The 23188-nt window shown below is 32.8% G+C and overlaps 2 protein-coding genes across 2 annotated transcripts; both read right to left on the reverse strand.

Annotated features, from left to right (window-relative positions):
- Nucleotides 1-466: 466 nt before the first annotated feature.
- On the reverse strand, nt 467-1227 carry LOC129304698 (uncharacterized). Its single transcript, XM_054944450.1, has one exon. The coding sequence runs from the start codon at nt 1141-1143 to the stop codon at nt 781-783; it is 363 nt and encodes a 120-aa protein (XP_054800425.1). The 5' UTR covers nt 1144-1227; the 3' UTR covers nt 467-780.
- An 18123-nt stretch (nt 1228-19350) lies between these two features.
- On the reverse strand, nt 19351-21686 carry LOC129305593 (pentatricopeptide repeat-containing protein At4g19191, mitochondrial-like). Its single transcript, XM_054945583.1, has 2 exons — nt 21645-21686; nt 19351-21594 (listed from the first exon to the last, which is right to left on the reverse strand). The coding sequence occupies exons 1-2, from the start codon at nt 21684-21686 to the stop codon at nt 19351-19353; spliced, it is 2286 nt and encodes a 761-aa protein (XP_054801558.1).
- Nucleotides 21687-23188: the final 1502 nt, after the last annotated feature.

Raw genomic sequence — 23188 nt, forward strand, 5'->3', positions numbered from 1 at the left:
TTAAATACTATGTTCAATAAGTAATAGCTCTCAAATTAACGCCATCAGCCACCTAAACTACCTAAAGACGTAGAAGAACCGCTATGTACCAGACAGCAGAAACGCTTAAAAGCCATTTCCACAAACCTCTAGGTCATGTTATCTGAGTCAAGCTGAAGCTTTCCAAAGAAAGCAACAAAAACAGCAAATTGAACTCTCCCCAAAACTAGACATGAAAGATCTCATTTCCATGGTCCGTAACCTTCAAAAGGGGAAGCAAATGTTCTCTATAACCCACAGAATTTTACTCATCTTTTGGCTAAATGAAAATATAAGCGGCATGAAATTGCCATATCCTGTGGTAAATATTGTCACATCTCTAAGGCTAACTGTCCAAATGTGCTGGCAGATTTTATAGACATGTATCAGAAATTTGAGATAAATACTTGGTTCGATGAGTTTCTCGAAGAACAATAAGAAACAAAGATCATAGCAACTAAAAATATAATATCACTCGAGCCAAGAAAGCAGCGAGAATCTATAATGTTTTATCCACATTCAAAACATAAATGTTGAATTAACATGCCTATAAGCAGCTTCAAAAATAAACATGTTAAGCGTCAGAATTAACTAGGTATGCAGTAATCAGACTACACCAGGAGCCCAAATTCCACATTTATAGCCTTATTCAACTACAGATCAAACCCTAGAAGGGAACCGATCAAACCCGGAGGGCCATCAACCAAACACAAGAAACTCAACAAAAGGAGTGAATCCAAATATTGTCGTGCAGGCGGAGTTTCAATCCGATTCACTGGAGCCAGAATCAGAGAGGCCAAGGTTCTCCATCTTGAGGCGTTCGAGGGCCTTCTCATGTGCCCAACTTTCGATGGTCAAATCAGGCTTGGCGTTAAGGCCAACACCGAGGATCACGATGGTTATGAAACTGGTAATGTAGCAAGGAAGCTCCCAATCTTCCCATCTGCGGGACTGACCAGGGGGTGGAGGGGTTCGATTGAAGAGGTAACCCTTGGGGCGCTCCTCGTGGCCGGGGGCGGTCCAACGGCTCGGACCGGAGGCTCCGCCTCCACGAGTTCGGAGGGCGGGGAGGATCCGGTGACGGAGCATAGCAGAGGCGCTGCTTAGGGGTGCAGGGGCAGGCATGGCTAGCGTCTTGCCTTCTTCTCCTGACGTACTACGCTCCCTCACTGCCTTTGTGCTGCTTCTCTAGTTGACCCTCTCCCCGGGCTTGGTATGCGAACGGGCAACATAGTTGGATCAGGCCCAATAATTCCAAATTTAAAAACAACTGGCATGGGCGTTGAGTTTGTTTAACGCTTTCAAATTTTAACAAACAAAAGTGAAAGTTTAAATCTTCTACACTCCGAGGTTAAAAAAAAAAAAAAAAAGGTCATCTACACTCATTAAAAACCGTACATGGTGCAACTAGCGCTGTCTGTTTGAACTTTTTTTTTTGCATAAAAAATCAAATTTTTGGAAAAAAAATCTATTTTGTTAAATTTTATGATATTTGATTAAATCTTTAAAAATAATTATAATCTTAAAAGATAGATTTGTTATTATTTTGATAAGCTACTTTAATTAATTTTTGAAAATAATTTGATACAATATGGGAGATAATACCATAAAATGCGAACATACATGAAAATTGTAACATCCTCAAAATTTAAACTTAATTTATTAAACTTGATTAGAATAATTGAGTTTATTATGTGAGGTGTACAGCTAGAGAGGTTTAATGAGCGTGTTTGGTTGTAATTTCAATCTTAAATAAGGGTGCGAAGTAAAGTCGGGTCACCTGAATATAAAAGAAAAAGAAAAACCTGAAAGAGGTGGTTCTGTACCACAAGCCACAGCTTGTGATTTATTAGCCACAGTACAGTGAGATAAATAGTCGAGACAAGCCTCTCTATGTCATGCACTGCGGGGCATGATGTGTCCACCATGGCACATGGCCACTTTTTTGCAAAAAATAAGAGTATATCAAACATAAAAAAATTGAGAAGAAACGAAGGAGAAACGAAGGAAAAACGAAGAGTTTTACTAAGAATCAAGAGATTTGAGCATTTGAAGTGTTTTAGAGTTTCAAAACACTAAAGGTAAGTTCTTAAAGCTTGAATCTATTTTCCTCTTCCATTTTCTTAATGTTGGAAGTTAGGGTTTGATTGAGAATGATAATTTTTAGTACATAAAAGCTATGGGTCTAAATTTATTGATTTAAATAGAGTTAATGGGAGTTGATTAAGCTAATGAAACCTAGCAATTATGGCTCTATGCATTTTTTATTGTTGGAGGTCATAAATGAACAAAAATTCCACTATAAATATGGTAGCTAGGATAATGTGACTTCATTAATGATTATTTAAGAGTTCAATGAAATTAATGTAAGTTAGGGAAAACTAAGAGACTCTACAGGTACCCTTATATAGAAAGAGATTGAATCTTAAGAGTAAAAAACTGTTTAAGTTAATAGTAAAAATCATCCAAAAAGGAGTATTGATGAATCATATTATGATTAATTATAAAGTGAGCATATTGGCACCATTCAAGCTTTATGAAAATTTTAGGAGTGAATATTTAATGGGTGAAACCTTTAACCTCTCAAATGTTTAAGCTAATTGGGAGAATTCTTTCTCATGCTTTTATATATTAATTGATTTATTGAGTTATATTTGATAATTAAATTGTGCGAAATTGAATAAAATGCAAGTGTGGCATGATTTGCTTGAGAATACACTTTAATGGTCTTATAAAGTTCAATGACATGTTTCCCTTAAAGTTCAATGATGTGCTTTGTTAATAAAGTTCAATAATTTTGTGTTAAGTGGAGTTCAATAACTTGATATGTGAAAAGTTCTATGAAAATAGTGTTTTATAAAGTTCTATGATGTGATGGTTGAGAGATTCAATGAATGTATGCATGCAATGGTGGAGCCATGTCCATGTGGGGGGGCAAATGCACCCTCTCACATGGAAAAAATTGCATATGTAGTATGAGAAATTAACAATCTTGCACTCTATATTTTTAGCTTTTTGAACTCTTTAGACTCAATAAAAAATATTTGAAGGTCTAAATTTAAATTTCATATCAACCTTCTCAACATATTTTTGGTAAAAAAATCTTAATATAGTTTGCCCAAATAAAAATATGTATAACTTTACTTATGTTAATATATGTTTTGCCTAATGTCATAATTTTAATAAAATTAAAATATTATTTTTTTAATTATTTATTTTTAAATTGTATTGTCTTGCACCCCCTGACTCAAGGTCTTGGCTTTGCCACTGTGTGTATGATGAGAAGTTTAACAATTATGTGATATGTGAAGTTCAATGATTACTTGTAAATGGAGTTCAATGATTGTGTGTTTTAAAAAGTTTAATGATTATGCTTAATAAGAGTACAGTGAGATGATTGAACGTGTTTGAGTAGTGAATACTTGCATGCTATGAGCTATTGCATGTTTTATGCTTTGCATGATCTTGAGAGGTAGGAGTTTGCCTAGGAAGAGGAGTAGAGAATTTAAAATTCACATGGTAAGGCTTCTATTTGAGCTTGATGGCTTGCCTGCATTGTTTATATTATTGCCTTACTTGTTCAACAAGGGCCTAGAACATAGCTAGTTATTCACTTGTTCAATGAGGAAATTAATTTAGGAAAAATGACACCTCATAGTGTAAAAATGAGGAAAATCATGATTCACAAGTGAGTTCAAAAACTTTAATTGGGTAATCTCTTACTTGTGTTTGGCTAAGGTAATCTTAGTTCATAGACGATTTCAACGTGTTATAGCCTATGACTTCATGTCAAAGAAATAAGGTAAATATAAGGCTCGTGCAATCTCGCATATATTGATAAAAAGGTATATGATTGTCTGTATTGTGGCCCTAATAATGAATTAGTATTACATCCGTGTGAAAATATGATAATAGATCTTATGATTGGATATTGTTTCCATGCAAGCAATAATATTACTAAATCATTAACTCTTAAATATGTGCTTCTACGAATGAGAATTTATGAATTGCATACTTAAACATGTTTATTGTTTAGAAAATGTTATTCTTGCCACTTGTATTTAAATTAATTAACATGCATTAGCATGGATTAGATGGACCTTAATTACTGAGTAATTATAATCATCTCACTATCTTTAATATTACAAGAACTAGCTCAAGGAGACAAAACAGAGAAAAATAGTTAGAGGCATACGATTGTCATTCTATTAGTAGGCTTCCTTTATTTTTTAAGTATTTATATGTATAACTTGCATGATATTTTTGTAACAGCCCTCCGCTCACCCCGCCTCACTGAGGTCTTTTGCAGTGCTGGACACTCTCCCCTTAGGCCCCACAACAGGGCGACCCCACCCCTTACAGTGAGCATCAGGAGACACAGGCTTCCCCGCAGTAGTATGCAGATTATTCCCCTTGCGGAGAGCCTCCCCAAGTTCGATCCTCCAACCTCTCCTACATAACAAAGTTGAGGCTGAACCTGATACCAATGAGTCAGTTGACTCAATGGTACCAGGTTCGAGAGGTTGGAGGATCGAACCTGGGGAGGCTCTCCACAAGGGGAATAATCCGCATACTACTGCGGGGAAGCCTGTGTCTCTTGATGCTTACCGTAAGGGGTGGGGTCGCCCTGTTGTGGGGCCTGGGGGGAGAGTGTCCAGCGCCGCAAAAGACCTCGATGAGGCGGGGTGAGCGGAGGGCTGTTACATTAAAAAGGCGTCTTTTATGTAACAGCACGGCCTCACCACTGCCTCCCTAGGGTCTTTTGGCGGTGCTGGGACCCCTCCCCTTACGGGGCCCAGATCCAGCATTTCCTACTGGTGGTACAGTGGGTATTCCTCACCCCACCCTCACGGGGGTCTTTTGGAACCTCCCCAGACTCGATCCCGCAACCACTACGTCCTTAACATAGTTCAAGCTGAATCTGGTACCATTGAGTAAATTGTAACACACCAAATTTTTTTTAAATAATTTAACTCAACCATAGTTGGGTTACAGCCACCCAACATATTTTTATATCAATAATTTCAATATAAAATATTTTATAATTGGCTTCAACTTACACAATATAATATTTCAGATAAATTTTTACCTCCACATGCCACTAGGCTAAATCACATCTGTCCATCCTTACACTCTTAACAAGTAAAGTAAATCACATTTGTCCATCCTTATACTCCCAACAAGTAAAATAAACAATTTAGTCAATTTTCAACACAAGCCAATTATTTGGCCTCATAATCATGCCATTTTAACCAATCCAAAGTAAATCAAATATTAAAATTACAGTCATCCAAAGTATACCAAAAATAAAATAGTTTGAAAGGCATGATTACATTTATATATTCATATAATTGTCAATAAACAAAAAGCTCTAATATTGGCAATATAACACATTATAAATCATAAATCAAATACCCAAAAGAGACAGTGGATCTATGCCACTAAGCCTCTGGGACTCCTCCACGTGTCACTCGTGGCTCTTCTCCTGAAAATTGTTAACCACATAATGAGACTCAAAAGTCTCAGTAACCAAAGCCAATTTATGATGGTGTATACAAACAGTTAAGTGTGTGCTTACTAAGTGAGAATTAAAAATAATATAATTCCAACAAAATATAAAAAATATTACAATATACATAAACAATCATCCTTATATCCCTCCATTAACCTCGAGCCGTAGCCCTCACTCGGTGCTAAATTACCCGGTCAAAGGTAGATTAGCCCGAGCCCTTACAAACCACCTATTGAGCTCCAATAGGGGCGTACCACGTGGCACATAAAATACAACAACAATAGCAAGTCTCCCAACACGTCCCACAATAATCAAACAAATTCATAATAATATTGCACAATTATACAATATGACAAAATTTATAATTTTCTCAATAATCACCCAATTAACATGAAATAACACTAATCACAAATTAAAAGCATGGTTACCTTGTGGCTTTTTCAATAAATTATTCCTTACAATTTCTCTCCCACCACAATCTTCACCAATAATACAATCTACAAATAACATATTATTTATAAATATTAGTTTCAATTTTTGAAACTAATAAAATAATTCTAATAATAGAATTAAAAATATAACATAATTTCCTAATCTCAATCTTAATACAAATCTAGAGTTAATACTATTAAGTAAAATTTTTAACTCCTCTTTTAATTATCAATAAACATTAATAATCTAAAAATCAACTTCTAAACTAATTTCTATTATCAAAATTTTATTTTTATTTCATAAATTCGCACCTAAAATATCCAAAAATTAAAAATTGAGTCTCTAGCTTAGAATCATAATCCTATAGCCATAATTTCTCATCCCAAATAATCATCTAAACCTTAATAAATCAACATATATTTTCAGATAAAAAAAATCTAGTCTATGATTTGATCCATAAGCCATAAATTCAAAGATCATCAACAAATTTATACTCTAGAACATTTATTATACTACTAACAACCTCAAAAACTATATTTATTCAACATAAATTCATCCCTCTTTCAAATTTTAAATTTTTCACCATCACAAAATCAGAAACTAAAGGAGCTAGATGAATAAGAAAAATTTTCAAAACACTTATTTAATCTTGAAAAGCTTGAAATCTCACCCTAATTATCCTATTAGGAAGTCTCACCTTTAAAACTTAAACACGCTGCGTCGATGAACTCGCTCACAGTCGCTTGCTCTGTTTGTGCGCGAAGAGAAGTGAGAAGAGAAGGAAAATGAAAGGGAAGAGGACATTTGTTGTTTTTTTTTAAAAAACATGTGGGCCCCACATTTTTTTTTGCTTTCCTTTCCTTCTTTTTATATATCTATGTACATCGCACTTACGCCGAAAGCTCCATTCCTCCTCCTCTCTTTTTTATTATTATTATTTTATATGTATGATCATTGCATGCGGACGCACCGAAAGCTGGTCTCTTTTTCTTCTTTCTTTCCTTCCTCTTTCTCATACCTTTTCTTTTTTTTAATAATAATAATAATATAATTAATTTTTTTAATTAATTAATTATATTTTTTTATTTTAGAATTATATCCTAAGTTAGATTTATTAATCATCTCCTACTAATTTGCTTACCTCTAAACATATTTTTTATAAATTTCTATTAACCCAAATTAACTATTAAAATTTAAATTGGGATGTTACAATTCTCCCCTCCTTTTAAAAATTTTGTCCTCAAAATTTAAAGTTAGTAACTATTAACTACTTACTTAATCAAAAAGATGAGGATAATCACGTCGCATACTGTCCTCGGTCTCCCACGTAGCATCACCTGGAGCCGTGCCCTTCCAAATTACTTTAACCAATCTAATGGTCTTGTTTCTTAATTGCTTGTCCTTGTAATCCACAATCCTTTCTGGTTCAGCTTTGAATGTCAAATTCTCCCTGAGTTCAATTTCCTCGAGTTCAATTATATGGGAAGGATCTGGTTGATACTTTTTCAGTTATGACACATGGAATACGTTGTGTATTCCAGCAATTTAGGGTAGTAATGCTACTTGGTACGCTACTAGTCCAACTCATTTTAAGATCTCAAAAGGCCCCATAAACTTTGGTGCCAACTTCTTAGCCTTAATAGCTTTTCCAACACCAGTTACCGGAGAGATTTTTAAAAATACATGGTCACCTACTTCAAACTCAAGCGGTCTTCTCCTCTTATCCGCATAACTCTTTTGTCTACTTTGAGCTGTGAGTAATTTTTGCTTGATTAAAGCAATCTTTTAGGTAGTCTCATCAATAATGTTGGGCCCCAAAATAGTTCTCTCACTTAATTTTGTCCAACACATTAGCGATCTACATTTTCTTCCATACAATGCCTTATAAGGTGCCATCTGAATGCTAGAATAAAAACTATTATTGTAGGCAAATTCAGCTAATGGCAAGTGACTATCCCAATTACCTCTAAGCTCAATGGCACAAGCCCTTAACATTTCTTCAAGAGTCTATATGGTTCGTTCTGTCTGCCCATTAGTCTGGGGGTGGTAAGCGGTACTAAAACTCAGTCAAGTACCTATGGCTTCCTGTAATGACTTCCAAAAGTTTGATGTGAACCTCGGATCACGATCAGATACAATATTTATCGGCACTCCATGCAATCTCACCACTTCTCTTATGTAGATTTCAGTTAATTTTTTAAGAGAATACGTGATATTGGTAGCAAGAAAATGAGCTGATTTGGTGAGTCGATCTACGATTACCCATATAGTGTCACGACCAAAAGATATTCTAGGCAATCCTGTAATGAAGTGCATAGAAATGCTGTCCCATTTCATTCTGGAATATCAAGAGACTGTAGCATTCCGGCTGGTTTTTGATGCTCAATTTTGACTTTCTGGCAAGTCAAACAATGAGTTACATGTTCAATTACATCTCTCTTCATCCTTGGCCACCACCAACCACGTCTTAAGTCATGATACATCTTAGTTGCTCCTAGGTGAATGGTATATCTACTCTGATGAGCCTCCTCAAGTAGGATATTTTTCAATCGAGCATCATTAGGCACACACACTCTACCTTTATATCTTACGACATCATCATCAGTCACATTAAAATGTTTAGCCTTTCCAGCCCCAATCTCTACCCTAATCTTATTCAAATGATCGTCCTTCTGCTGCGCAATTCTAATTTCTTCCCAAAAATTACTCTCAAATTCAGTAATGTGTAGAGCAGCTAAACGATTCTCGACTACTTCTACATTTACTGCATGGAAACTACTCCATAATTCATGTTCTCTGACCATCATGTGAGCAGTATGTATAAGCTTCCTGCTCAGAGCGTCGGCAACTACATTAGCTTTCCCTGAATGATACTTCAACTCAAAATCATAATCCTTTAAAAACTCAATCCATCTGCGCTGTCTCATGTTGAGTTCCTTTTGATCAAACAAATATTTTAAACTTTTATGATCACTGAAAACTTCAAAGGAAGAACCATAAAGATAGTGCCTCCAAATCTTCAAGGCAAACACCATAGCAGCAAGCTCCAAGTCATGAGTAGGGTAATTTTCCTCATGAGGCTTCAACTGTGGAGAGGCATAAGCCACTACTCGATCCTCCTGCATTAATACACAACCTAAACCTTTCTTAGAAACATCAGTATACAAGGTATAAGAAGCAGTTGGAACAGGTAAGGTGAGCACCGGTGTGGTGGTCAACTTCTTTTTTAGCTCCTGGAAGGCAACTTCACACTTGTTCGTCCTAAAAAAATGGAGCATCTTTCCTGGTCAACTTAGTCAAGGGCATTGCAATTTGTGAAAAACCCTTAATGAAACGACGATAGTAGCCTGCAAGACCCAAGAAACTCCTAATCTCTGTCACACTTTGAGGTTGTTCCCATTTCATCACTGCATCTATCTTACTAGGGTCCACCGCTACCCCTTCTTCTGAAATAACATGGCCTAAGAATTTAACTTCTTTAAGCCAAAAATCACATTTGCTCAGCTTGGCATAGAGCTTGTGCTCTCTCAATATCTCCAAAACAATTTTAAGATGTCTAGCATGGTCCACCTCATCCTGAGAATAACTAAGTATGTCATCAATAAAGACTACAACAAATTTATCGAGATAAGGCCTGAAGATTCGATTCATATAATCCATGAAGACAGCTGGTGTAACATCCCAATTTAAATTTTAAATAGTTAATTTGGGTTAATAGAAATTTTGAAAAAATATTTAGAGGTAAGCAAATTAGTAGAAAATGATTATTAAATCTAATTTAGGATATAATTATAAATTAAAAAAAATTAAAAAAATTAATTAATTAAAAAAATAATAATAAAAAATATTATTAAATTATTATTATTATTATTATAAAAAAAGAAAAGAAAACGTGTAAAAACAAAAAGGAGAAGAACAAGGAAACTTTTGGCCGCCGCACATTAATAATGTATATAAAATAATAAAAAAATAAGAAGAAAAAGAAAGAAAAGGAAAGAAGAGAGAGGAAAGGGAAAAATAAAAAAAATTGTGGGACCTACATTCATTTTTAAAAACCACCGTTCTCTTCTCATTTTCCTTCATTTCCTTCTTCTTTCATGTGCGATTAGAGAGAGCATCTGTAAGCGTGAGTTGCCGGTGCGGAAGATCTGAATTTTTAAGGTAAGAGTTTTTAATAGAATATTTAGGGTGTGATTTTAAGCTTTTCAAGACTAAGTAAGTATTCTAAAAATTTTTCTTAGTCTTCCTTCTTCTTTGGTTTCTGAGTTTGTAGTGGTAGAAAATTTAAGATCTGGAAGAGGGATGAATTTATGTTGAATAAATATGGTTTTTGAGGTTGTCAGTAGTATAATAAATGTTCTAGAGTATAAATTTGTTGATGATCTTTGAATTTGTGGCTTATGGATCAAATTCTAAACTAGATCTGAAAATATATATTGATTTATTGAGGTTTAGATGATTATTTGGGATGAGAAATGAATTATTATGATTATAGGATTATGATTCTAAGCTAGAGACTTAATTTTTAATTTTTGAATATTTTAGGTACGAATTTATGAAATAAAAAGAAAATTTTGATAATAGAAATTAGTTTAGAAGTTGATTTTTAGATTATTAATATTTATTGATAATTAAAAGAGGAGTTAAAAATTTTACTTAATAGTATTAACTATAGATTTGTATTAAGATTGAGATTAGGAATTGTGTTATATTTTTAATTCTATTATTAGAATTATTTTATTAGTTTCAAAAATTGAAACTAATATTTATAAATAATATGTTATTTGTAGATTGTATTATTGGTGAAGATTGTGGTGAGAGAGAAATTTTAAGAAATAATTTATTGAAAAAGCCACAAGGTAACCATGCTTTTAATTTGTGATTAGTGTTACTTCATGTTAATTGGGTGATTATTGAAAAAATTATAAATTTTGTAATATTGTATAATTGTGCAATATTATTATGAATTTGTTTGATTATTGTGGGAGGTGTTGGGAGACTTGCTATTGTTGTTGTATTTATGTGCCACGTGGTACGCCCCTATTGAAGCTCAATAGGTGGTTTGTAAGGGCTCAGGCTAATCTACCTTTAGCCGGGTAATTTAGCACCGAGTGAGGGCTATGGCTTGAGGTTAATGGAGGGATATAGGGATGGTTGTTTGTGTTTATTGTAATATTTCTTATATTTGTTGGAATTATATTACTTTTTAATTCTCACTCAGTAAGCACACACTTAACTGTTTGTATACATTACCATAAATTGGCTTTGGTTACTGGGACTTTTGAGTCTCATTATGTGGTTAACAATTTTCAGGAGAAGAGCCACGAGTGACACGTGGAGGAGTCCCAGAGGTTTAGTGGTATAAATCCACTGTCTCTTTTGGGTATTTAATTTATGATTTATAATGTGTTATATTGCCAATATTAGGGCTTTTGTTTATTATCAATTATATGAATATATAAATGTAATCATGTCTTTCAAACTATTTCTATTTTTGGTACAATTTGGATGACTGTAATTTTAATATTTGGTTTACTTTAGATTGGTTAAAATGGCATGATTATAAGGCCAAATAACTGGCTTGTGTTGAAAATTGACTAAATTGCTTATTTTACTTGTTGGGAGTATAAGGATGGACAAATGTGATTTAGCCTAATGGCATGTGGGAGGTAAAAATTTATCTGAAATGTTATAGTGTGTGAGTTGAAGCCAATTATAAAATATTTTATATTGAAATTATTGATATAAAAATGTGTTGGGTGGCTGTAATCCAACTATGGTTGAGTTAAATTATTAAAAAAAAATTTGGTGTGTTACAGCTGGGGCATTTGTTAACCCAAACGGCATTACCAGGAACTCGTAGTGCCCATATCTAGTCCTAAAAGCAGTTTTAGGGATATCCTCTGCTCTAACCCTCAATTGATGATACTCTGATCTTAGATCAATCTTAAAAAAACACTGCTGAATTGACTAATTGGTCTAACAAATCATCAATTCAAGGTAAGGGGTACTTGTTCTTGATGGTTACCTTATTCAATTGTCTATAATCAATACACAATCTAAGGCTTCCATCTTTCTTTTTCACAAACAGTACTGGTGACCCCCATGGTGATACACTCGGTCTGATAAACCCCTTCTCTAATAACTCTTCAATTTGTCTCTTCAACTCAGCTAACTCTGATGGAGACATCCTATAGGGTGCCTTAGAAATAGGCCCCATACCAGGTACGAGCTCAATCGAGAACTCAACCTTTCGTTCTGGAGGCAAACCAATCACTTCAGTAGGAAAGACGTCAGGGAATTCTCTCACTACTTGAATATGATCTATACCTTCTTCAATCTCTGCCTTGATTGAGAAGAAAATCATAAAAGCTTGACACCCCTTTCTTATACACTGTTCTACTTGAGTAGTAGACAACAACATAGGACTTTGGGACTCTACAGGGGTTATAGTAAGAGCTGAGAGTGACACACTCTTTTTTTGACAATTAAGTACAGCTCCATTTGCAGACAACCAATCTATCCCCACAATAACATCAATTCCAGACAAAGACAAACAAATGAGGTCTATGGTGGTCTTTCGACCCTCATACTCAACCTCTATATTTAGACATGCCTTAGCAGTCTTTACAGTCAAACCAGCAGGAGTAGAAATCTTCACATCAAAAGGTAAGGTACACACAGACAATTTACATCTTTTCATACATTCATCAGACACAAAAGAGTGTGTAGCACCCGAATTAAACAAAGCACAAACATCATTATCAAGGATTCGAATTATACCTCGAATAGCATTAGGGTTATTAGCAGCCTCCGGCCCAGAGAGGGCATACACTCGTGCTGGCACTGTAGGTCTCTGATCATTACCCCTATTCTAATTTTGATAGCAAAATTGAGCAATATGACCAGGCTTCTGGCAGATGTAATAAACCCAACAATCACCAGAATGAAACTTCCCACACTTACTGCATGCTTGATTACTAGCAGCACCAGAAGTAGGAGTAGAGGTTGCTGGGCTCCTGTAAGACCCCTGACTCCCACTCTAATTCCCTCTGTAGCTTTGGCCCTTATGGTAGTAACCCTTCTTCTTCTGATTTCTAAAGCCTCCAAAGACTTGACTGCTCCTCTTCTCTACTCTACCAATGGGTCTGGTGTGGATAAGGGGCTTCCCATGAGGTTCTTTCCTCCTCTCTCTATCAGCTTCTAATCTAGCCTCTCTCTTCCTCCGAGAGACTATTCGAAGCTTATTGCACATCTCACTGAATGTCTTGATCTCAAAAGGGGCTAATTGTTCCCTTAGATCAGGCCTCGCCTTCTCTAGTAATCGTTCAGCCATCCACTCCGTGTCTTCATGTTTCTGAAGGTAAGTCGAGTATTTAGATAATTCTGAGAATTGTTCAATAAATTCATCCTCATCTAGATCACCCTGGCGGAATGCATGAAACTCGGCCTCCTTTTTTGCTCTTAGTGCAGTAGGAAAATAATTCTCGAACAATATGGCTTTAAAATCTTCCCAAGTAAGAGAGGAATCATCTTTCGGTCCTGATGTTTCCCACCACTTCTTAGCACTCTTCTGTAATAGGAATATTGCCAGTTGTACCTTCTAATTAGAAGTGCACACAACTATACGAAAAATACTTTCCAATTGATTTATCCATTCTTCAACCACCGCTGGCTTAAGATTTCCATCGAAAGTAGGAGGATTAAACTTGTAAAAAGTACTCCAGATCTTTGTGATCGTGGATGTCTGTTGCTCAGAGTGGAGACTCACATTCTTCGAACTAGTCTCATGGTGAGAATAGGAAGGTGAGCCTTCATCATCAGATTGGCTCGCATTGAATACCTTGGTATGGCTTCCTTCTTGTTGGCCATTTCCCTCTCGGTTGGCATTCTCCTTATATTGTCTTAAAGTGGCCAACTCTTCTTCTTGCCTCTTCATGCGATCATTAAGATTTTGCAGTAGATTCATCATTTGCCTCATGGTTGGCTCATCTTGCCTTAGTTGTGATTGTATGGGCTCGCCCTGCCCCATTTGTTACTGTGTGGGCTCTGGTTGTGACAGTGAAGGTATGTCATTTCCTATTGGCTCTATAGAATCACCGACAATTTCGTCACCTCTCCTAGTTTCGGACACCATCTCTCCCCTCCTAAAGGATGAAAGTCACATAATTAAGTGAACACTAATCTCAAGACAAGAAAAATAATGGAGAAGCATTATGATTTAATAATGTATATTGACAATAAATTAGGTTAATGTATAACGACTTCATAATTTATAAGAATCTGAAACATGTAGCTCTGATACCAAAATTGTAACACACCAAATTTTTTTTTAAATAATTTAACTCAACCATAGTTGGGTTACAGCCACCCAACATATTTTTATATCAATAATTTCAATATAAAATATTTTATAATTGGCTTCAACTTACATAATATAATATTTCAGATAAATTTTTACCTTCCCACATGCCACTAGGCTAAATCACATCTGTCCATCCTTACACTCTTAACAAGTAAACTAAATCACATTTGTCCATCCTTATACTCCCAACAAGTAAAATAAACAATTTAGTCAATTTTCAACACAAGCCAATTATTTGGCCTCATAATCATGCCATTTTAACCAATCCAAAGTAAATCAAATATTAAAATTACAGTCATCCAAAGTATACCAAAAATAAAAATAGTTTGAAAGGCATGATTACATTTATATATTCATATAATTGTCAATAAACAAAAAGCTCTAATATTGGCAATATAACACATTATAAATCATAAATCAAATACCCAAAAGAGACAGTGGATCTATGCCACTAAGCCTCTGGGACTCCTCCACGTGTCACTCGTGGCTCTTCTCCTGAAAATTGTTAACCACATAATGAGACTCAAAAGTCTCAGTAACCAAAGCCAATTTATGATGGTGTATACAAACAGTTAAGTGTGTGCTTACTAAGTGAGAATTAAAAATAATATAATTCCAACAAAATATAAAAAATATTACAATATACATAAACAATCATCCTTATATCCCTCCATTAACCTCGAGCCGTAGCCCTCACTCGGTGCTAAATTACCCGGTCAAAGGTAGATTAGCCCGAGCCCTTACAAACCACCTATTGAGCTCCAATAGGGGCGTACCACGTGGCACATAAAATACAACAACAATAGCAAGTCTCCCAACACGTCCCACAATAATCAAACAAATTCATAATAATATTGCACAATTATACAATATGACAAAATTTATAATTTTCTCAATAATCACCCAATTAACATGAAATAACACTAATCACAAATTAAAAGCATGGTTACCTTGTGGCTTTTTCAATAAATTATTCCTTACAATTTCTCTCCCACACAATCTTCACCAATAATACAATCTACAAATAACATATTATTTATAAATATTAGTTTCAATTTTTGAAACTAATAAAATAATTCTAATAATAGAATTAAAAATATAACATAATTCCTAATCTCAATCTTAATACAAATCTAGAGTTAATACTATTAAGTAAAATTTTTAACTCCTCTTTTAATTATCAATAAACATTAATAATCTAAAAATCAACTTCTAAACTAATTTCTATTATCAAAATTTTATTTTTATTTCATAAATTCGCACCTAAAATATCCAAAAATTAAAAATTGAGTCTCTAGCTTAGAATCATAATCCTATAGCCATAATTTCTCATCCCAAATAATCATCTAAACCTTAATAAATCAACATATATTTTCAGATAAAAAAAATCTAGTCTATGATTTGATCCATAAGCCATAAATTCAAAGATCATCAACAAATTTATACTCTAGAACATTTATTATACTACTAACAACCTCAAAAACTATATTTATTCAACATAAATTCATCCCTCTTTCAAATTTTAAATTTTTCACCATCACAAAATCAGAAACTAAAGGAGCTAGATGAATAAGAAAAATTTTCAAAACACTTATTTAATCTTGAAAAGCTTGAAATCTCACCCTAATTATCCTATTAGGAAGTCTCACCTTTAAAACTTAAACACGCTGCGTCGATGAACTCGCTCACAGTCGCTTGCTCTGTTTGTGCGCGGAAGAGAAGTGAGAAGAGAAGGAAAATGAAAGGGAAGAGGACATTTGTTGTTTTTTTTTTTAAAAAACATGTGGGCCCTACATTTTTTTTTTGCTTTCCTTTCCTTCTTTTTATATATCTATGTACATCGCACTTACGCCGAAAGCTCCATTCCTCCTCCTCTCTTTTTTTATTATTATTATTTTATATGTATGATCATTGCATGCGGACGCACCGAAAGCTGGTCTCTTTTTCTTCTTTCTTTCCTTCCTCTTTCTCATACCTTTTCTTTTTTTTTAATAATAATAATAATAATTTAATTAATTTTTTTAATTAATTAATTATATTTTTTTATTTTAGAATTATATCCTAAGTTAGATTTAATAATCATCTCCTACTAATTTGCTTACCTCTAAACATATTTTTTGTAAATTTTATTAACCCAAATTAACTATTAAAATTTAAATTGGGATGTTATAATTTTCAATTAGGAATAATTCAATTGTTACTTACTTGCATTACACATTTTGTTAAATTGTATAGTGTATTTTAGGCCTTACGGTGTATGTGTATGGATTATAAGATCTATAACAAGACCAAAATATTAGTGTAAGTAAGAGTCATGTATGACAGGTAAATTGTGTTGATTATTTGATGACATGTAAGATTAAAGCTCCTTCTTTTATTTTTGAGATCAAGGAATTGAGCAATAAAAATGTATTTTGTAAGTATTGTTAGTGATGTGGTGCGTTGCAATGGTCCTTTTAATCTATTGATTATAAGCTGAGTGTTGTTTTTGGCTTTTGGCTTTTTGTATGAGTTTTGAATACTTAAGTATTGTGTAAATGGTGAAAAAGATGAAAATTTAAAATGAGTGTTCAACTTTCTATTGAGAGATAATTTTATTGTGAAATCAAAGCCAATAGCTGAGTCAAAAGAAAACTCTCTGTAAACACTTAAATTATGTCAATCGATCATCAAAGGAGAAATGAAACATGTTAGAAGTTGCCTTGAGTGTTGTCAAATGACAGCAAATTTTGCCATTAAAAAGTGTGCAATGTGCTGTTACGTATGACATAAAAGCTCACAAGCTATGATACATGCCTTATATTCTGCACTATTTCACTATTTTTATATTTTAAGCAAATGTGTTGATTCTTTTTATGATCCCATGCTTCCACACATAAAATAAACTTTGATATTCAGTTTTAAAAATCCTTCAGGATGTTTTAAATTATTAAAAACATGAAATTCCATTTATAAATTTGACAAACTTAGTAATTGTTATCGGGTTTAGACCCTTGATTACCTTGTCTTTGGAATTAATGATAATTAGAGTAGGGAGATTACGAAAATATAATAAAAATTTTAAAAAAATCAATTTTGCAAATAAAAATCAATAAAAATAGTATAAATATAAAAAATAAATTGAAAAATATAAATAATTCCTGCTTTTTAAAAAATCTATACAAAATAAAACTTTTTCATAAAATTTTTAAAATATAGAAAAATTACTTATTTTTAATCTTAATTTTTTCTCACAAAAATCACTTATTTTTTTTAAAAAATACGTTTTTAAATTTTATGATATTTATTTAAAATTTTAAAGATAATAGTTTTCAAAAAATAAATTTGTGATTATTTTGATTAGTTTTTGAAAATAATTTGTTTTAGTCGATGGAAGAGAATCCTATAAAATGTGAATGTAAACCAAAATATCATAAAAATTTAAAAATTATTTTGTAAAAAAAATATACAAAAATATTATAAAATCTAAAGAATAACTAAATAATAAATTTTAAAAATACAAAATAATGCATTCTTTTTATAAAATATTTAGAAAATAAAACTCTTTTTTATAATATCTCTAAAATATATAAAAATTATTTATTTTTAATCTTAGGATTTTGTTCACGATAAAACACTTATCTTTTTTAAAAAATTATTTTTAAATTTTATACTATTTTTTTAAAATTTTAAAAATAATAGGAGTTTTCAAAAAAATAATTTTTTGATTATTTTGATAAAATATTTTGAAAATAATTTGACAATAAAAATGAGAAAAAACGCAAAAAATATTATAAAATTTAAAAATAATTAAATAATAAATTATTTTTTTTACAAAAAGAGAACCATGAAGATATCACAAATTTTAAAAATAGATAAATAATAATCAAATTTTATTATTGTAACCAAATATAAAATAATTTTTTTTTGTAAAATTTCTACAAAATAAATACTAAAAATCTTAACTTGTCCTATGTGAAACTAAGAAATATCTCCTAATTAATTTATTTACTTTTAAATAGTCTTTCAAATTTTTATTAACTCTAATTGGTTCTAAAAATTTAAATTAGGATGTTATAAGAGGCCAACCACAGAACTTTTTTTTTTTTTTTTGCGTCACTCTGTGAATATAAAATGAACAGACAAAGAGATACTCTCATTCACTTACATAATTAGTTGCAAGGATGGTGTTGATGATCTTCTGTTTAATTTGACAGTTTTTAACCCTTTGATGCTGTCATGCAAGAAGGATGTCGTGTCAATATTGTGAAAGAAAAATGACACAATAATTTGGAGGTAGCATTGTCAGAGAAATGAACTGCAGACAAATTGGCTTGAGTTCGAGATTATGATAACGAAGACAGTTGCTTATTGTGACAAGCTGCTTAAGCATTGCACTTTGTATCACTAGAAAATTGCAGGTGAAACTTGAAAGCACATCTCTGGTGAAAGTTTATGAAAAATCATGGCATACGTTTTAAAATATGCATGCATTATCATTTTGCATCAATGTGAACAAATTAAAAAGGGTAAATGTGCAATTTTGTTTCTTAAGTATTTTTCAAAAAGTACTCAACATTTTAAACCATTTAGTGTAACATTTTTATCTCTAAAATAATTAAAATATAACATTTTTCATCGTAACATTAAATATTCATAAACATCCATTGGACAGTCAAATTACTTTTTTTCAGATCATATTAACAATCATCACCCCAAAACTCAACTGAAGTCTCGGACTCGAAAAACACCACCAAACCAATCATTGCTCAAATGATGTTCAAATTTGATCTATAAAGGCGCCTGACGAACAATATTGCAAATATAAAGAGGTTGAATGTATTTGCCATACCGATCTTTCAACTTTTATATATCCAGAGCCTCAGAATGAAGCATACATCCACACGCGGTTCTAAAAATTTGAATGCATGCCTCATCAGAATCAAAGGCACTTGAATCTCACTTCTGTATGTAGTACGCAGGTCAAGTGTGTCCATAATAGTTCATACTCTTAAGGAGATACGTATCAAATAACATATATTATTTACACATAAGGAGTTGCAGTTGCCAAACTATTCAACGTTTCATAAATATCCTCTGTTTTAGGATGTGATATATCCCCAGAAATGAACCCTTGCATAACCCCTTTTACTTCAATGCAGCTCCAGCCTGGTTTCCTCTTCAGATTTTTTTCACTCATAACTCTCCTCAGTCCTTCAACTTCATCCCATCTTCCAGCGCTTGCTTTGACATTACTCAACAGAGTATAATAACCAGCGTTGTCAGGTTCTAATTCCAGAAGTTTCTGTGCTGCATATTCCCCAACTTTTTCGTTTCCATAAACTCTGGAGGCCGCTAGAAGGGCACCCCAAATCCTGCTATCAGGTAGGATAATCATTTTCAGTATGATGGATAAGGCTTCTTTAAGCAAACCATGTCGACCCAAAAGATCCACGAAGCAAGTGTGGTGATCTAAAGCTGGTTCAATACCGAAATCCCATTTCATGGAACCATAAATTTTGCAGCCTTCTCTCACAAGACCAGAGTGGCTGCAAGCAGATAATAAGCTTAAGAAGGTGACAGAGTTCGGCCGAACTCTTTGTTCGATCATTAATATGAAACAGTTGAGGGCTTCATAGCCAAAACCATGGGACCCAAATCCCTCAATCATAGTTGTCCATGCTACAACATCTTTGCTCGATAACCTATCAAAGTATGCTCTAGCTGAAGAAATGCTACCGCTTTTTACATACATGTTTAAAATGGAGTTTTCCAGTTGTGCAATGTCTTCCTCAATTCCATTAAACAAGTTCTTTAAAAGGTAACCATGAATTCCTTTGCCTAATTTCAGAGCACCAAGATTGGCGTATGCATCAACTAGATTTCTCCAAATTACAGGATCAGGATCAGGATCTGTAGCTTGCAAGTGCTGGAATAGAGTTATGGTCTCCATAAAATGACCGTTTTGAATAAAACCTGACATCATGGCACTCCAAGCAACGTTACTCTTATATTGAATTGCTCTAAACAATTCAACAGATCTTTTCAGTTTCCCGCATTTTGCGTAAAAATCGAGCAAAGAAGTTAGCAAAATATCATCAGATAGTCCTGTTTTAATAACTAAGCAATGGACGCTTTCACCCTCAGAAAGACTACAAGACTTTGCAATTGCTGACAAAACTAGGGTTAAAGTCTGAATGTTCCATGAAAACTCTTCACTGTGCATCTGTTTGAAAATGCAAGCTACTTCCGTGATATCTCCTTGCATTTCATGAAAGGAAATTAAAATGTTCGAGGAAACAACGTCTTTTCTGTGAATTTCACAGAAAACGATTTCCACGCAGTCAGTATTCCCTATGTTAGCATACATGCCCAAAACAGCATTTTGCACTGAAGAATCCACTGACAATCCGCTCTTTATGGCATACCCATGAATTTGACTTCCATCCTTCAGAGTTCTAGAGGTACAGCATGCTCGCAACATGACAAGTAGAGTCACAGAATTCGGTTCCAATTCCGTCCGCATTTTGTTGAACAAATCAGACGCGACACTAACATGTCTCTCGGAAATATATCCAGAAATCAGAGATGTCCAGGAAACCAAATCTCTATGAGACATAACATCAAACAAGTTACGTGCAGAAGCGACGCACCCGCATTTCACGTAAACTTCAATCATGGTATTGCAAAAATATAAATCCATATCCAGACCAAATTGAATTGCTTGACAGTGGATCATTTTTGCAAACACGACATCAATTCGGGTGGCAGATAAAGCCAGGTTTATTGTAGGAAAAGTAAACGCATCATGGAGAACCTCCGCTGCTCTCATCTTTTTGTACGATAAAAAAGCCGCATGGAAGAGTCCCAAATTAACCTGGGACTTAATGACCAAATTCCACATCTTTGTGCTTGGTTCTTCCCTTAGTGTTCCGAAAATCCCAAGGACACTGCCCAGATCATGGAACCGAGCATACAAGTTTACGAGCTGCGAAGCAACGGATTTAGATACCAATGCATCTGAGACAATAAGATAGGCGTGGACTTTCTTCACAGAGCAAAGATCCTCGCATGAATGAAATAGCAGATGAGGAAGACAGGCTGAAGCAGAGAAATAGTGATACCGGAGTTTCAGATTATGGATGGGAAGTAGAAGAGGAAATGCAGAGGAAACAGGAAAAAAGTGGAAACGCTGGAGGACATTAGGAAGGAGAGGAATATTGAAAGGAGTTAAAGCAGAGTGATTTGTTGTGAACTCTGGGGCAATTAAGTTGATTTGAACCTGAGACTTCGAAAGTAATGCAAGATATAGATTTGCCTGGCTCTAGTCAAATTCACCGAACGTGCCTCTGTGTCTTCCTCGTCTGGACTCGCATGCATGTTACTGTTACTTAAACAGTTAAACCGGTGGTGGACAAATCCCCGTCCCCTTGCCGAAATTCACAAATATTTTGAATATTTGCTCCTATCGCTTCTAGGAACTGGTTTCCTACTCTGTTTAAGAATGAGCACTTGGGATGAAGTCTACCCAGATTTTAATTCGAAGAGTGTAGATTTAAAATATTATTATATATTATTATATTATATTTATTACAATAAAAATTATAAAATAATTTTAATAAATTTTTTATTTTTAATCTAATTTATATTTAATTTAGACGATTCAATTTAACATTAAAATTTTTATAATTAATATATATTAATTATTCAGATGTACTTTGCACATAAAAATGGAGTCAAAAATTTTTATTAAAGGAGGCCGAGATGATAAAGTATACATGATAATTAAAAAAATTTAAAAAAAAATATATATATATATATAACACCAATATAATATAAATATTTTAACACGTGTATTTATATTCAATTACACTTATATATAACAAAATATATAAATTTTAAGTTTTGATATCAATTTTTTATGATATAAAAATAATTAGTTATTATGCTTATGATAAATGTTTTAACAATTTTTTTTTCAATATAAATTATCATTAAATTGATAAAAATTTTATCATCCCTATTAGCATTAAGTGGTTTAAATATATTATTAAAATTTAAAGTTTTATTCAATGTAATAAGCTTTGTTACTTGCTTATTAAATTTACTATTTAATTTTTTTAATTGATAATCATAGTAAATAAATATATTAACACATTAATAATGTTTAATTTTTATAAAATTTTTATATCAATGAGATCAAATTATATCAGAGTAAAAATCATTCGTATCATACATTTCAATAGCTTGATTATTTTTGAAAAAGTAATTTTTGTCTAGAAAAATATTTTCACCAAATCTCTTAACTTTTGGATAAGTGATTTTATGATAAAGATCAAGCACATAGCATTTAAGATAACTTAAAATTTTTGTTGCAATGTTAACAAAGTTTGTTAATAATAATTCTTATAATTTCTTTCATTAAATTAAAATGAAAACAAAATAAAATGATGTCAATGTTTTAAGAGCACGTGTAGCATTATTTTGTTAAAAATAAGTAAATCCTATAATAATCGTATCTTTAAATTAAAAAAATAGTTGATCTATACATATGTAAAAGATTATATATAGAATTAAAATAAAAATTTCATTTAGTGTTTCATAACTTCTATAATATACCAATTCATGAAAGCTGAAAATATATAACCTCTATATTTTACTAAAAAAAAATTAAAAAGTTAGGAGAACTATGGCCCTTGCTGGTCTCCCCTCTCTCCACTCCTGATTGCACAGTCCAAATAAAATACACATCAATTATAAAAATCTAGACAGTGTAGAATACATTGGGATAATTAATATACATCAATTATATAAATTTTAATATTAAATTGAAATCTCTAAATTTAAATCTAGATCAAATTAAAAATAAAAAATTTATTATG

This window comes from Prosopis cineraria, unplaced genomic scaffold (assembly GCF_029017545.1).
Source record: "Prosopis cineraria cultivar Desert tree isolate PC_DT_omini unplaced genomic scaffold, ASM2901754v1 PC3, whole genome shotgun sequence".
Taxonomy (NCBI): Eukaryota; Viridiplantae; Streptophyta; class Magnoliopsida; order Fabales; family Fabaceae; genus Prosopis; species Prosopis cineraria.

Bases quoted from the DNA above. Each gene is read 5' to 3' on its own strand.
- LOC129304698 (XM_054944450.1), bottom strand. From the start codon at position 1,143: ATGCCTGCCCCTGCACCCCTAAGCAGCGCCTCTGCTATGCTCCGTCAC.
- LOC129305593 (XM_054945583.1), bottom strand. From the start codon at position 21,686: ATGCATGCGAGTCCAGACGAGGAAGACACAGAGGCACGTTCG. The intron at 21,595-21,644 runs GTGAATTTGACT...TTACTTTCGAAG, and splicing joins AAGACACAGAGGCACGTTCG to TCTCAGGTTCAAATCAACTT.